Genomic DNA, 17951 nt, shown 5'->3' with positions numbered 1-17951 from the left:
CCTCGGAATGTGATTACTTCAAATTTGGAAGAAATAGCGGCAATGTGGGGAAAAAATCATGCCTTGTTTTTAAGTGTCAGTTCAGTTTCACAACACAAAAAATTTATAGTTTGACATGATGTATGTACGTGTAGCTACCCATTTCCTTTGGCAAACAGTGCGGTAAACTTTGTGTTGTAGGTTGTGCAAAAAAAAAAGAAAAGAGAAACACCGGTAACAATGTTGTTCTGAAGAATAGCCAAGTGAGAGCAAATGCAACAGAATGTTTTTCTTGTAAAGATTGAACAAGTGAGTAAGATTCAGCATGACAGTTTTTAGCATCAGCAAATCAATCTACTGACCCAAATGCAAACTAGAGTGACAGTCTGTCATGTCATGTCATGTGATTCTCATGTGACTGTCATGTGACTGTCATGCTACTGTCATGTGATTGTTACTTCTCCCTTGGCAGTATGCATTGTTTGCATTCAACACTAAAAGACATTCAAAGTCAGATGAATTTTCTTGACTTGCCTGCAGGAGCATACACGTCACCTGTGGTATGAAAGAAGAAGTCACAATGTAATATCATATATTGAACCTTGTGGGAAGGCATCACAAACTGTGGGTCCCTTGAAAAGTTTTTGATCATTGACATGGTACATATTATATATTAAATTAGATGTTCTATCTGAAGTTATCAGTGGTTGGTGATGATAACAACAATCACAATCTATACTCAACCTGGCAAAGATGATTGCGTTTTCACAAGGCGAGTCCGCCATGGAAGTGTACTGGAAATTTTACCAGATTTCCTTCTTTGACATACAGAGTGAGAGGACTCTCATTCATGCCCAGTGGCAGATCCAGAGGGGGGCGCAACCGGCGCACACCCCCTTTTTTTTTTCGTTAAAGACAAAACAAAAAGAGAAAAAGAAAAAAATGAAATGAAACCCGGAAGTGTGGCACCAGAAATATTAGTTGAGCCCCCCCGTACAGAATTCCTGGATTCGCCCCTGATGTAAAATCTCAGTTGCCTATTAACAGATGAGAGATGAATGAAAAGAAGTTGCAGTTTGGAAGTCATTTGCCAAAAACATGATTTTGATGTTTTTTTTTTTGTGTGTAGAATCAGTAAAGATGGTTGCTAGATGCTGCCATCATTGTATCTCCAATTTGCATGTTTTTGTTCAAAATATGCCGGACTTTACAATTCTGAAACTTTCTTGATCTGTGAGCAATTTTAGTGATGCTTCTATTGATTTTTTCCCCAGTTTTGTCTTATTTGTTAAAGCCACCTTCAGCATGAACAAGTGATGTAGTGGAAGTGCTTATGTAGCAGTCTCACAGTGATGGGCGACCTAATTCCTCACGTACTTGTAGGATACCACACTCCATGACTCCTTGGCAGCTTTATGGTCATAATTTTCTGACTTAAAGGTATTATTTACCATTTGCTGATGAAACAACACCCAGCTGTAGTGCTTCAAAATAGTTCGAAAATGTTAGGGATAGAAACAACCGATATATTTTTTTTTTCATCAGTGTAATCAATGTTAAGTATTGTTAGATATACAAAATGTGAACAATGGTTATGATAAAATTGTTTTTAGAATAAACCCTCTACAGTTATGGTTTATTATACAAAAAAAAATAATGATAACTCATTTTATTTCTAAGGACAATACCCTACAGCATCTTATTACATCACACAAAATGGACAGACTATTGCCTCCATGAAAAACAGTAACATATTGATATATTCTTCAATATTCATACTATATATCAAGTTCTTTCACATCTAAACGAGATAAGCATCCTGTTAACATGTGAAATACATTGATATATTCTTCAACATTCATTAATCAAAATCTTTCATATCTAAACAAGATAAGCAACTTACAAATGTGTGAAACACATTGATAACTTTCTTTAACGTTCATATATGAAGTTCTTTCACATCTTAACAAGAAAAGCAGATCTACAAAATCTTTCCTCAAACAAAAACACATCATGTATAAGTGCATTTGTGTTTTTTTTTTCTGTTTATATTTGATTCACTGTGAATATGCTGCTGATGTCCAATGAAATTCAAGAAAAGAACATCAAAAAGAGTGTTTGTGTGTGTGTGGGGGGAGGGGAATTGAATCCTTTTATAAAACAATACAAGTCAACATTATGGCTTCTGTTATCATTCACAAGTAAAGAAAATTACTGCAATAAAAGGGGGAATGGCATGTAATTACATGTTAACACAGACATTGCTCCCGTTATACATCAACACAAATATTGCTCCATTAGAGATTAACACAGATATTGCTCTGTTACTGTTAGATATCAACAGAGATATTGCTACAGTGGACAGTCTACACATAATCTTCTTCTGTTTACATGACAGGAAATATTCCAGCTCTCGTGTAGAGAAATATTTCTTCTTCTTTTTTATAAGTGAAATATAGCAATATTTGCTTTAAAAGACACAGTTCAAGGCACTTCAAAATATATAACTGCTTTGTAGATAATGATGTAGTCTTACGCATGGCATTTACCTGGGGCAGACCCTTCAGTGATAGTACTGTTCTTCTAGAGGGCCCTGTAACTATTATATACCCCAGAATTGCCAGGCACCCATTTTAACATCTAGGTCAAGAGGGGCATCTTGGTTAAAACTGTCCCGTCCAAGGACGTAAGCACTTGGCAGGACTTGAACTCGGGGCCTCCATTTTAAAGTCAAGAGCCACATCCAATGTACCACAGTGCCCCTACTCAAGTCCATGTGTTTGAGCTGCACTTTGCTGTATTCTTGTAACACACATCCTGTGTAGAGGCACAAACTCTTATGATAGCCTCTGGCATGAACTTTCTTTCTAATTTTAGCACTCATGATGATAACCTGTTGGTATCGATATCTGAAATTGTAATTTTCCTCGCAAAGAGAAGCATACGAAGCCAACTAATCTAATAAGTATGCAGTGTGTGTAGGTGTGTTCAGCTCTTGGATATCAAGCCGGGCAACATTAACCTCTGATATTCTGTTCACCTACATGAAATGAACTCTGGGAAGAACATTGAAGCTGTGATGAGACGGAGAGGAGATTTTCACTCCTTGAGAGAAAAACCACATGACAGGGGAAAAAGAAGGGCAGGAAACTAGGCTAATAAGAACTTTCCCTTCAAATGTATTCCTTCTACCCCTAAGAAAATAGTAAAATAATACAAAAACAACAACAAAATACTGCATTGAATTGAGAGGAATTGGATCTTAATGGTTCTGTTTACCATTGGGAGCAGTGATTTTAAAAATGTTCAAGTTATCACATTTAATGCATATGTGTATTTCAGTAGTATCACAAAACATCCTACCATATTAAAAAATGCAATAAAGCTATTCAAAGGAGTAGCATTTTTTTTTTCCTGGTAAATGAAAAGGACAGCCACACTCTGACATATCTCCATGGAAACCAGAGTTTCAACAGACAGACAGACGGACAGTCTTCAATGCTCTTTAAAATGTGATGCCGCATAAAAACTCCCCATGCAGATGTCACACTCGTCAAGCCCACAATGCTCCCTCTTCACTTTTATGCAACCACATTCAGCCGTCTGGCGGACATTCTTTCCGAGCACGTAGGATCGCGGCAAGCGCAGCATTCGTCATTGTGTTCCCAAGCAGTTACAAATACGCGCGGTTCCCTCGCCTGGTGTCAATAAATCACGCTTTTTACCACCAGGTGGGGAATTATTCCCAATATATGAGCTCTGCTTGGCGTCTGGTCTTTTTACCGGGCACATACATGAACCAGAATTTTTTTTCTCTCTCCTTTGCAATCGATTCATGTGGCTAATAATTCAGCCAGGCTGCATTGGCTAATGTCATGTCACAGGAGATACCCTATGACATACAAAGCAAATGGTATTGTTCAGTACTGCCTACCTGGTATATTCCCTGACTTTTAAAAAAATCTTTTTTTTTATTTCAGCAGCATGCAAGTGTATCGATTTTAACAGAATTAAAAACTTCAATATTACCACCCATAACTCGAATGTCCAATGTGTCACCTTCAAATGGGGAAATCCCTACATTTTTATTTGGAAGGAGTAATACTTATTCTTCATTCCATCACTGTGATTTTTTAAGCAGGGATACCACCACTCTCAAAATGGTCTTGGCATCCCAATTTGCGAAATATTATAACTGTAATTCATGAATACATGCATCCCTTATGTATGCAGTATCTTGGTTCTTATTTTTGAACACGTATTACAAAGCTACATTGTAAAGCTGTGTTGGACAAAGCTAAATCTTAAGTTGGAGAAATTACATCATTTAGCAATAGACATACAAATAGGGCAGGAGAAAAATCAAACTCAGAGCATAAGAGATTTTGTAAAAATGGCCTCAAAGAGGGGGAGTTAAAGTGTGATGGTTGAAATGTTAATACAGGCCATTGTCTTTGGTCAACTGCCAAGACTGATCTGATACCATTATTAATATGACAGGTTAAATTGGCACCACATGACAGCAATATTTATATGGTGCCATGAATCTTGCTCAGAAAATCCTTAATAAAATGAAAAGTTGTGGAGACACACTTTATGCTTTATTAAATTTTGGATGCTCTGGCAGTCATAATTCTAGACTAAGCAGCTGGTATATAATGTACGTAATTTAATGATGGTTGTGCCAGTACCATGCATCCAAATGCATGAGATACATACAATTTCTTTAATACATATGCAGTATTGATGGAATTTGCATTGAAGGCAATGTCAGGAATTCTTGTATCATCTTGGCAAAGGGTTGGGGAGGAGGAGAAGGTTAATACTAGCGAGTCACTTGCAGGAGTGATGACATCCCCTGTGTTGCCATGGAGACAAGAGAACCCCCATCGGAGGAGACATGGCTGCCACTGAGCCTGCTTATCTCATGCAACTAATGACGTCCCAGTCAGTTGCTGCGCCATCACGGTTGGTTTCCCGTCTTTGATCTCCTGTCTGGCGTTCCGTGTTCTGCTTCTGACAGGAATGTGGGGTGATGCTTACGATGTCATCCAGGCTCCCCATTCTGCAGGCCTTCACCTGCTTGCGACTATAGAGGGCCTGTGTCAACTCTGAAGTTTATGTTTGCGACACGCTTTTATCAGTAATTGCAGACAGCCTCATTGCTTTCAGGATTTGGGAGGCTGTGAGAGCTTATACTACCAGGCCACAACACAGGTTTCTTTTGGTGGCTCGATTGCGCACTTAAGATTCAGAATTGACCGTTATATTTCTGTTTATTTTAGGCCACTATCTTTCTTTATCAGGCCACCAAAATTCAAGCCCTTAAAGATTGTAGTGGCCGGAATGGACCGCAAGAGAAAATTGTTAGTGTCAAGCCCTGATGTATGTATGTGTATAATGTAAAATAGTGTAAGCAATAACCAGCGATTACTGACATTTCTATGACTGTTTGATCTTCTCTCTGTTTGCTCTCATTTTCAGGAAAGGAGTTCTTTGTGGGACTCTCAAAGCGGACAAATATGAAGGGTGCCATGTTTCTAGCCGACACGTTTGAGAACTACCCCGTGTCCCCCATCAAGCTGGCAGAGGGTTCCCTCCATCTCAAGTCCTTTATGAGCATGGCCAGTCCAGGGGTCATCGCGGTCGGGTCCAGCAAGGCGGCCCAAAAGGCCCTAAAAGTATGCAAGCTGAATCACATTGTGGTTGCAAATCACTTCTCCTTAAGGCTTGTTATGCCTTTATGTCTGATTGCGATAAATGACATAAAATGCCTCTAGTATTTTGCAGGTGTTTTGTTGCTGATGTTATTTGTTCGTTTAGGTTTTTCTAGCAATCATTTTCAGGCAGTCAGTATGTTTGTAAGACCAAGTAGGCATCAGAATACCCAGTGCCACACAAAGTCCATTGTTAAATGACAGGGCTGAAAAAAAAAAATGATTGAATTCCTTTTCATAGGTGGTATATCAGGTGAAGATGCAAACCATGAACCTTGAAAAAGGTTCAAAACCCCAACTTGTGTGGTGCATTACCAAAATGCACGATGTAAATGACAATTCTTTTAGAAACACTCTTTGCTCATTTATATGACAATGCCACTATTCTCAGTTACATATTGTAGTGATAGAGTGATATAGTGAGGTTGATCCAAAGTCGGTTCCAGTAAAGGCATTAGAGTTGGGATTAAAAAGGCACTGTTAATTAAATTTATACTTCAGGATAGAGGTATGAAACATTGAAAAAAAAACAACCAAATCAAAACAAAACAAAAACTTGTGTGCGTACTTGAGAAGCGTTCCCCTTCCCCGAGTAAAGTGTATTAGTGTGTTCAAATTATTCCATGCGTGACGTTATCTCTTCTACTTCATTGTTACTTCCTCCGATTCACGCAGGAAATTGAGTCCAAGGCATCATTTAAATACAGCAAAGTTACGCTACCTGACGACGAGGCCGCCAACTGTGTCTACGTCAACCGCACACTAATACACTGTTCACAGGAGGACTTCCCAGAAAGTTACAAGGTACCCCTGAAACAACAGCAGCAACAACAACAACAACGACAACAACAACAACAAAATCATCAAGCATCACATACTGTCTTGAGGCATCAGGGCCCCATTTCATAAAAGATGTTAAGATAGCAACTCTTGCTAGAATAGCAACTTTCTATAGCGACAGCCAATCAGAAAGCTGGATTTTTTACACTATCATGACAACTGCCATTCCAGCAAGAGATGCTATCATGACAACTTTTCATGAAATGGGGCCCTGGTCTGCTGTAACTCAATACTGAACAAATGTGTAAGCTGAATTAATGAATGACAAAGCTTTCTCCTGCTAAGAAATTAATTTGTGAATTGACCATTCATAATTATTAAAGGTTCATGGGCCTGGGATCAAAGAGGGCGCTGTTTAATAGTGTGATGTTCGCTGCCATCTTCAACAACCTAAAGTAGTTAATCGTCAATCAGAAGGATCTGTCTATAGTATCCAGAGCCAGACAGGAACAACGGCTGAAGCAAGAGACAAATTAGGATTGACATCATTTTGACTATATGCAATGTACACACCATGAAAATTGGTGTTTGTGTTTTGAATATGCCGGATGTAAAGGGTTGGTGTAGTGCCGTATATAAAGAGAGTCTGGCTAATTCGGTTTTCGACTTATGAGTTTTGAAGCCTGTGATTGATCAAAAGTGGTCCTGTGATCTTTGTGGAGCCATGTCGTTACCAAAGTGCACTCATATGCAGTGCCCATTGTTCACTATCCCTTATTTGGTAGGTTTTCATTATTACGTCTGAGCGTACACGCTAACCCTGTAATGCATGATATGCTGGGCAATGACATGGCGTCCAATTTACGAGTTGGCCAGACTCTCTTTATATACGGCACTGGGTTGGTGCATGCAATAGCGCCCTCTTGAATCCTGGGTTCATGTGCCTTTAAGATACATGTATGGAGAAGGTACTTTTAAAGACAAATCAACCTTGAGTGAAGGCAGCGATATTAGTAGAACACATCAGGGAAAGTCTGGGGAGTCTTGAGGCATTTCCAGGTAGTTATGCTGTTTGCTGGACGTATAGTCCTCTGATTTAACAGTGCATTACATTTGTGAAGGGGAATTGATTATCACTACTGTCCTTCGGTACGTGTATGGTAATCAAAGTGTATGATGAAGTGCATATTAAGGTGCTGTGCTAGCTAAAGATAGGCATCAAGATGAGGCCATAGCGATATGTGACCCACCACAACAAAAGGATCTGAAAATAGCTGTTGGCTGAGCCAAGAAAATTGAGTTTGAAGTCAGATCATCAAAATCGGTCAAAACATCAAATTTTTCTTGTTGGCATAATGCTGTAGTGTGATGTTTTGTCTATCATCTGCCGAAAGGTCAAAGCTAAATGATCAAAGGAAAGGCAAGAAATAAGTGTTTTTCTGGGCCATGATTTTCTGACTTTCAGTGGAACAGAAACGTGTCCGAAGATTTGGATTTAGTGCCACAGATAGACTCTGCCCCTAGCAATGAGGGAGTGATCTTATTGGTCAGTGCGTGGCACCCTGGTTACTGATTGGTCGTGCATAGACCACTGGCGCTAAGCTTGAATGAACATTGCAGAGGTTGCTATGAGCGGACCTATTGTCAAGAGGTGAAAACTGTCTCCTTGATCACAACTGCGTCGGAAAGAAAACTTTTAAGGTGGTTTTCGCAAAACGCTGATTTCCTTGACCACTCGACATGATCTCATAAAATCATTAGTATCTCTGCAACTGAGTGCTTTTATGAGACATGTTAAATGTGAAATTAAAGTGGAAGAGTAAGGGAATAATGTCATGTCATTTTCAGAAAATCAACCTCCCTTGACTTTCGGATCCTTTTGTTGTACTGGGTCACATATGCATTTCAGAGACTAAACTGGTGTGAAATGGAGTGTTCTTTGTTATCAGATAATTGGAGTATGGAGCAATGATTAACAACAACATGTTCTGCCACTCAGTTAATGTTTGATTGCTCTCTCTCTCTCTCTCTCTCTCTCTCTCTCTCTTCTTTGCAGAAATTTGAATCTCTCTTCCCGCACACAAATCGCATCGAGATGCCAAACAGCGAGTTCCGGAAAGTTGACGGTGCGCTCACGTGTCGTTCAATTCTCATTCATAAGAAACCCAAAGTATAGGGCTGGAGAGACAGACTACCAAAAACTTGTTTCTTCATGATTATAATGAACCTGTTTGCTGTCAATATTAAAGAAATTAACCTATAGAGGAGGGATTTCCTTATTTTTTTCTCGTCTATTTTGTCCTTTCTTTTTGCTCTCTTTCTTGGCGTGCAAATATGTGTGTTTCTGTTTATATACCCTGACCAAAAGCAACATGACATGAAATTCTTTTACTGGTAGATTATGCTTGCTTATACAGATCAAAATATTTTAGGAATGAATATTTTGTCAGATTCTTTTCTTTGATTGCTCTTTCCGTTTTTAGGGATATTAGATATTTTCAAGAAAAACTAATATGGATGTGAAAATGTTATTTATGCACTATTAAACATGTTGTAGATGTTAAGATTGCATTACTGTGTGACATTCATGTGGAATCACATTGGAAATATAGAAGATTTGATTTTCTTTTTTTTGGGGGGGGGGGGGGGTGGGATTCTATAAAATCTGTGTTAAAGGATGAATATGCTGCCAAGAGAAGTAATACCTAAAGTCATCACATGACGTTTTTATTGTGTCTTTCCTTCCATATTTTATTATTTGCTCTGCTGGAAGAATTTTTTGGAGGATTTAGATACACAATAAATTATTAGAGGTATTCAAATCTTTGTTTCATCAACTTTATTTTTCATTACAACAGATTTTTGAAAAGCGGTACTTGAGAACTTGCCATCTTTCCGTAGTCTCTAAAATCCATTTTTTCTTCATCCATATGCCATGAAAACAACCTTTGGATACGTTTGTTTTGTTTTTGTTTTTGTTTTTGTTTTTTTAAGTGAGAGTATCAGACGTAAAAAGAGGAAAGGGAAGGGAGACACACAAAGTGTATTATAAGCAATATTGTTCATGCTGGCAAACTTTGATCCACAGATTCTAACTTTATGAACAAAGTTTTCTGTCATTCCTAACCTTGTGTAGATTCTTTTCTTGCTCATGTATAATGTCATGCTGACAAGCTATGGTTGTCTCTTTATAGAATTAAAGGGAAGTTTTATTTGATGTATATCTAGTTGTTTTTTTCCCCGTAATGTATGAAAGAACACAGCTATCTTGTGACAAAGAGGTTTTAAGTTTTTAAAGGTTTTTAAGAATGTGACTGAATAGGTTATCCCCAAAGATTGTATTTTCTTAGTGCATGGGCAAGAGGAAAATATCTATCATTGAAGTTAGGTATAAATTGCATTTACTCTGTGATACCGAAGAGTACAAAGTGAAGAATCCACATTTCTTGTTTAAAGAAAATGACCAAAGTGAGAACATCTATGTATTTGTTGGAATACATTTGCATCCTTTGTTTTATTAGCAAGCTTTAGATCTGCAACACAAGCGCTATGACGACACAGCCTCCTGGGTTGGTCAATGGAAACAGCTGTCTCGCACATGTGCAGAACACCACTTTCGGCCTAATTAGCGTTGTCTGTGATAGCATTCACATTGCAGATCTAAAGCTTGCTATCAAATTTTATGTAATGCATTTGCTACAACGTAATAGAGTTGATATGTCTGTGTACAGTGCACGTCAATCTGATGAAAAAAAGGTTACAAAGAGTGAATTGACCAATATTTTGTGGGGATGTTACACAAATGTAGTACACAAAGTCATTGTTATTTGCCCAGTATGATTCATATAAGGTACTCCTCGAATACTGTGTACACCATATATTTAGCGAGTCTAAATTTTCGTGAATCGGGACTTACGACGATTTCGCGAGTGGTTAGATTCACGATCGTGGAGTACTGTATAATACTGAACGGAGAAATGTATGCATATGCGTCACATTCATATTGGGATCAGAGTCCTTATTTTCATGTGTTTTAATTTCGCGAATAACACCTGACTCATGAAATTCACGAAAATGAAAACCTCATGAAATATTTGGCATATACAGAAGCAGACTTACTGACATTCAGTGGTCATTTTTTTAAACTTAAAATTATGCATAATTATAGTTCTTCTGTAATATCAATCGATTAGTGGCTTTTTCACTTTTTATGTGGCATGTAAAACTCCAACAAAACTCCAAATGGTGCATTCTCCTTTTAAAGTAATAATTCTCTGCATACACATTTTAATTGTGCAGTAGCAGCTGTACATTCATGGAGACATTTTGTACTTTTTTAGTGTAACATAGATTTTTCAATCCCTATAAAAAGTAAGACTCGCGCAGAATATTATCTTACATGTCCCGACTTGCAAAGTCTTGGAATTGCGAAATAAATGGCTATGCAGTATTTCCATAGTAAATTATACTAATATTCTTGTAACAAAAATCTACATCAGCTAGCTGCAGAGTGTAGAGGCCAGTCAAGTTCTTTCTCATTGGTGAGAGCTTAAAGGGATAGTATAGTTTTGCTTGATACATAAATTCAGATTTCTAACTTTTTTAGTGAGATATGAGATACTTCTTATGAAATGTAAAAGAGCATGTAATTCCTAGAGGAATTCAGTGTTTATTTGATGAAAATTGAATGGCTGAGATATCCAAAACAGAGTGATCCTAATAAAAGGTGGGACCCAGCCTTTATTACTATCACTTTGTTAAATTACTTTGTTTCAGCCTTTTCAAAATTGATTTTCATCAAATTAACTTTTGCATCAAATAAACTTTGAATTCATCTTAGAATGGTATGGTCTGTATTATTTCATAGGTGGTTTCATGGTATCTTGCACAAAAATTTGAAAGCCCAAACCTTGTCTCCACCAATACTATACCATCTCTTTAATCTTTTCACTGCAATATGATGTCACACATGCTACGCAATACTTTTCTCAAACAACTGGCAGAAGAATAGCCACATTTCCTTCAATTTGCATTCAATATTTAAAGGATATCATTTAATCTATCTGTTTCTCTTTGACATATGGTTGGAATTTTTAAGGCAGTGTTTGTAAAATAGCATGAGAATAAGTGCAAGTGTGAAATGGCATTGGTGTGATTTTTACAATTTTTAGCGAAAGATTACAGGAAGTATACAGCAGCTGTTATGATGAACAATGTTTTTTAAGAGATATAATAGTCTGCAATCTGCTTTTAATCTTAGATTTTTCTAAATATCATAATCTTCGTTTTAAGTTATTCCATCTTATCCTATCGTAGTCGATGCAAAACAAAAAAAATGCTGTCTTGTTTCTGACAAAATGATGCAACTGCAATTGTTTTGTGAGTCATTTATTCTCCAAGTTGATCACTTGTACTCCTTTTCGTAGCAATATTGGTTTAAAAAAAACTGTAAAGGGAAGTGCAGTTTTGATTAAGAATGTTTAAACTGGGAAAAAGGAACAGTGATTGTCAGTTATGGAGCTTCTTGTGAAAAGCATCTTTCTTTGGCAAAAATTGCCAAGCTTACTGAGTGCCAAAATTTTGTGAACTGATGCATGAGTGCAACAAGATTGTAACTTCTTGTACTATACAGACAGAATGCCTTGCCTAAGCGCCCTTCTATCCCTGACTAGATAAGCTGAAGGAGATGATGATAGTAATGACAATACAGTATTCAATACAGTATTCATCGCATTATCGGGCATCTGATAATCGGGAACCTCGCTTAAATGACATACGCTTCCCAGAAACATTTCCAATGCATGTTATTTTCACTGGATAATCGGGCGGGGACCTCTGATAAACGGGACAATTTTGCTTCAAGCGATCTTTGATTTTGTTGATATTTTACACAAAAAATCTACCAAAATACCACAACAATATTTCAAAGATTCCCTATCAGTTGTCGTTTACATCGAACTTACAAAGCAAGCTTCGGACTGGTGTGTTTTGACCTCCGTCCATCCAGTACACGTACATGCATAGCCACGAAAGCGCCGTGTGTAAGTATCCATGCCATTGCGAAACACATGCTTTCGCGAACATTCTTCTTCCCTACATTTAAGCAAAGCCATGTGCAGGGAGAGCTAGAGGGTCGCGCCCAGGGGTAGCGTGGTTGTGTATTCATGTACATGTACAGTACGTCAGTATGCATGTGTGTGTGTGTGTGTGTGCACTACATGTACATGTCGTATGCCGTTAGTGTATGGTGAGTGCTCATCGCGAAATCGGGCACCCCGCTTAAAGGGGCCGTGTTTGCTACTCCCAACCTGTCCCGATTATGCGATGAATACTGTACTACAGTTCTGGAGTAACCGTTTTGGGGCATAGTGGTGACCCTAATACAGTTTCCTATTTTCAAACATAGCATGATTGTCACATGGATATTTTTTGGCTTGCTTGTACAGTATTAAGATTTTTTTTTTTTTTAAACTGTACATTCCTCTTCATACATAGCAATGTTATACTCTGAGAGCATTTTAATCAAACTGTCCAAGGCCCCATACAGTGTCAGTGTTTAGCTAGACTTTAGACTTTATAGTGCATGAGCTAGCCTTTGAGATAGTTTAGAGATGAATTTGTCTCATTTGAGGGAAGCTAGAAGAGACATAAGGTGCAGTCAGACTGGCAAAGATTGAGAAGTTTAAGATGTTGTGCGGTCACACTGGCAAGCGAACTTCTCGATCGAGAAGTTTGGGTCATCTGTGCATGGGCGCAAGAAAGAAGAAAGAGCGTGCCGTCCAACGGCTAGTGATTGTAACGTAACAATGCACATGTGTACATGACAGTGTGGTCTCGCGCTTCGGAGCCCGCAAACAGATTGAGAAATTTGGTGGGGGTGAGGGAAATATCCCTTCTTGGAGTTGGAAGTTTTGCGAGAAGCTTTGCGAGAAGTTTCGCTGGAAGTTTGCGGTCACACTGGCAAAACTTAAAGATCGCGAACTTCATCTTTTCGATCTTTTACCAGTCTGACCGCGCCTTTAGAGATTCTGCCTTGATGTGGGTAACAGCAATTGTCCTATGATATCATATCAAATGCAAGAAATGGCATCCATACATAACACAAAAATAATTCCAGCCTATTCCCTCCCATAGAAAAAAAAAAACCATGAGAGAAAGAAATAATCACACCAAATCCCAACAGTTTATAATTATGCATCCTGTGTTAGTGGGCTTGTCCCAGCATATGTTAAATTTATCATAATGACTTGGTGATATGCAGTAATTTTGCAATGTTGATGATGAATACGGGCCCTGGTGTAAATCTGGGATATCAATTTCCACAGTGACATTGCATGAGCAAGATTTACCAATCTTTGATTTGTCTTTTCTGAATTCTAAACCAGATGAAATTCATGGTGTGGTTCTTGTCAAAGATTGACAACAATTTTTCAGAAAGCCCGTCACTGCTGTAACAAATATTGTGTATAAGTGAAAATTTTGTATGGTATGTTGAGAGAGCACTCTGAGTGAGTATTGCACAAAACAAATTTTCTCCGGCTGACCCTCAGGTGGGATTATGTGTCAATTATTTAACGTTAGAATATTTCAAATGGTGTTTGAGAAAGTTTGCTCTTGGAGCATCCGTTATACTGAAATTAGTGTGAAGTGTATGTGCAGTGATAAATGCGATAAACATTTAGTATAATCCCCTCTTTGAGACTTAATGTGAAGGGAGTTGCCGGCCCGATGTATAATAGGATTTTGCTGCTGAAATACTTGGCAAAAATTTATATTTATTTATCAATCATTGGCTATTTTGGGCTCAGTCATTCTCTGATATTTTATTCTGTATATTGGATTCCTTTTCCTTGTTTGTCTCTGATTTTGTTTCATTTTGATGGCTTAGAAATGAAAATTGCTGTATTGATACTTCTATTCCACAGGTGCTGTTCAAAAACAGAAGGTTGCTCTCTGGCTATTTTCACTTGGTTGTTTGTGTGAGCTAGGCAAACTGTGCATTTAGTCTTGTCTTGCCTGGATAAAAGTCCTTGTTTTCCTTTTTTTTTTTAGGGGGGGGGGAGGGTTAGGGGGTTGTTACCTTTGCTCTCCTCGTAAAATTTGTATGTGTGAAGTTTCATGGAAATCTTATGCTAGTGCACACCCCTGTGTTACTAGCAAGAGTCAAGAGTGAAAACAGTAACTATGGATATGCATCAACATTGTGATACAGTAGCTTATAATTATAGACTGTGTTTTGAATGTAACTTCTTGTTTGATTTTTTCTTTTTTTAGTTGAGGTTTTGATGAATAAAACCACTTGCTTCCATACCATTTCTATGGAGTAGGCTAGCCTGATTGCATTGACAACAATGCAGGTTTTTTGACAATTTTATCAAATTTGTAGATAGAATATTGATAAATGTCTGATGATAGTACATGACACTTGCAATACGTGCGGAGTGATTAATGGAAATAAATGTTATCTTTATGACAACATATAGATACACAGAAATCAGCTTGATAGCAGCATATTAAAGTGATACACACACAAAGAAAAAATAATTATTCGTATTTTTACAATTGATTGTTTGATTATCCTTATCAATCAAGTAATTGCTTTCAAAACTGATAGCTTGTAACGATTGGATATCGTTTGTACTTGTAAAAACATTTGTGAATCAAAATTAAATACAGAAATGGTACACAATCCAGCTGATGTGTATACCTGTGTATAGTTTGGTCTCTGCAGCGTGGACTCTTTGTGAGTTGCAGTGAATGTGTATATTCTGTAAGGACAAGCGATTGTTTCATCGCTTTTTCCATTTAATATTTCCTGGAAATGAAATTGTTATGACCAATATGAGAATTACTTGTGTTTGAATGTTTTGTTGTTGGTCTGTGTACATTCAGAGAGAGAGAGAGAGAGAGAGAGAGAGACATGAAAATGACACTTGCATGTGAAATAGTAAAGTTGCACTTCATACAGTACTGTGAAAAGGCTACTGTAAATGTATGCACTGGTTAGAGAGCTTTATCAAAATGTACTAAATGGGATAAAACATGTCTGTTTGCAATGTTGGCATTGTCTAAATTTCCACAAAACTTTTGTTTGAATCTATGTGTTGTATTATAGGCATTATTTACCATTTTGAGATGAAAAAAAAAAACAGCTTTAGTGCTTCAAAATATTCCTAATATGTGAGTTAGGGATACAAAGTTACAACCAATATGAAAATGTTAATCAGTATAATCAATGTTAGGTATTCCTAAAAATACACAATGTCAAGAACAGTAATGATAAAAATTGTTTCTAGAATAAACCATTAACAATTATGGTTTATTGAGAAAAATAGTGATATCTCCTTGTATAAAGGCTTTTTGAAAAAAATTTGTGATAGGATGTTTCGTGATACAACTGATCTACACATATGCATGAAATATAATAACTTTAGAACATTTTTTTTAAAATCACTGTTCCTAATGGTAAACAATACCTTTGATGATGATGCTTGCACTAAATCCACATTATATTTGAGCTTTGGTTTCCTTTAAGGTACTGTTTACCATTTGGAGCAGTGATTTAAAAAAAAAAAAATGTTTGAGATATTTTTAGCCTAGAAACATTTTTGTCATAACTATTGTTCGTTTTTGTATATTTAAGAATTCTTTACATTGATTACACTGATTCAAATTTTTATATTGGTTGTTTCTATCTCTAACTCACATTTTAAAATTAATTTTAAGCACTAAAGCTAGGTTTTTGTTACATCTGCAAATGGTAAATAATGCTTTTATTGTCCAGTTGGGGCATGAAGTAAAAAAATAAAATAAAAATAAAACATCGATTTGTAGTGGTCTTGTAAAATCCTCATGACGTTGTCTTCCGGTGAAATGTCTTTTCATGTGCTGAAACCTTGGCCGAAAACATAATAATGATAATAATAATAATAATAATAATAATAATAATGATAATAATAATAATAATAATAATAATAATAATAATAATAATAATAATAATAATAATAATAATAATAATAATAATAATAATAATAATAATAATAATGATAATAATAATCATAATAATCATGATAATAATACAATTTTTGCGGCTAAGGCCAGTCGGAGAGAAGCGAGGATATAACATTCTGGCTTGCATGCCTACCAGATCTCTCTGCGTTAAAAAAAAATAAAATAAAGAATTTAAAAAAAAATGTCTGTAACTGGAAAATCACTTTTTTGGTCCGATTTTGATGAAAGTCTCTCATTCTACTCGTCTTATTTTGTATTTCATGTATTCAAGCCAATTGAAGGTTACCGGCACATTGTAGTTTATTATACTCCAGAGGACTGGCCAAGTGGCATGCAGGCAAACTGGGGGAATATATACATCGTTCTCTGTGTATGTAGTCAGTAAGACTGGCAGCGTCACACTTGAAAGTAAGTAGCCTGTATACTCAGTAAGTGATTTTTGAAGCAGTGTATATACACGGTAAATGAATGGCGTAAACAAACACATCAAGAAGTACCGTTATCTTTACAGGTATGCGACAAAACCTCGGGTCGCTTTCTCATATTGCATTCGGCTTTCTGGATTGCAGAGCATATCGTCTACGCATTCGGGTGGATTCTTATGCTTAATGGTCTGTGACACATTGATTGTTATGATAATAGGCCTTCACGATTTAATCCTCGGACTGCATTTCATAAGAAAAAGGAAAGAAAGAAAGGATTTCTGTGCTAAATTTGGCTGGCGGCAAGATCACCGTGAAGCAAACATGCAGTTTTGATAAAAGCGGAACAAAATTAAGAATGTCACCAGTATCACGACTAGTATCGGCCAAGTCATTCGGCCTACGTGTTTTCGCGAAGCTGTGATTCGGTCACCATTGCATATAAATATTACATGAGGCGAAGCTTTTGGCTCACAATTACCTGTTTACATGACTAGTATTTTGGAAAAAAAAAAGAAAGTGGTCGATCGATGATTTGATAAGTAGGAACCCTCAAATTCAGAATTAGTCTGGTAGCTTCGTTATTATATTACCCAATAATAATTCTGATACAATTAAGCATAATAATCTTACGATTACAATGTCTGTGCAAGTGCGTTGAGAGACTTACTTACAGGCATCATCACCTCTCATCAGATTTGCAAATAGTGAAAATATCTCTCATTGTACAGCTTCGAAATACCAGAAGCCGAGCTTATTTTTATTATGGGCAGATTTAACTTGCCCACCGATTTACATTCTACTCCATTTGATAAATCCAAACTGATAGATATTCCGATATATTTTGTAAAATGTTTCGGCCGATATTTTGTATTAGGAAAATCAAACACTTTCATACAAACACGGAAAAACTTGTATTTTGCCATATGAGTTTAACTTACTAGTACATCGATTACTGCAATACGTCTTGGGGAAGCTGTGCAAGAACATGCAAGGATAATAGATATACACAAACTTCAGAATCGCGCTCGAATAATTTCGA

General features: G+C 36.9%; 1 protein-coding gene across 1 annotated transcript in view; it reads left to right on the top strand.

The window, feature by feature from the left end:
* LOC140240925 (N(G),N(G)-dimethylarginine dimethylaminohydrolase 1-like) overlaps positions 1 to 8786 on the top strand; it is a 77626-nt gene extending 68840 nt beyond the window's left edge. Inside the window, exons 3-5 of the mRNA XM_072320697.1 lie at positions 5464 to 5660; positions 6372 to 6500; positions 8533 to 8786. Of these exons, the coding sequence (XP_072176798.1) occupies positions 5464 to 5660; positions 6372 to 6500; positions 8533 to 8652 (446 nt within the window). The 3' untranslated portion in view covers positions 8653 to 8786. The remainder of the gene's footprint in view (positions 1 to 5463; positions 5661 to 6371; positions 6501 to 8532) is intronic.
* The last annotated feature ends 9165 nt before the right edge of the window (positions 8787 to 17951 follow it).

Source organism: Diadema setosum, chromosome 17 (assembly GCF_964275005.1).
Source record: "Diadema setosum chromosome 17, eeDiaSeto1, whole genome shotgun sequence".
NCBI lineage: Eukaryota > Metazoa > Echinodermata > Echinoidea > Diadematoida > Diadematidae > Diadema > Diadema setosum.
The sequence above is the reverse complement of the archived record's forward strand: the minus strand, read 5'-3'. Positions and strand labels throughout refer to the sequence as shown.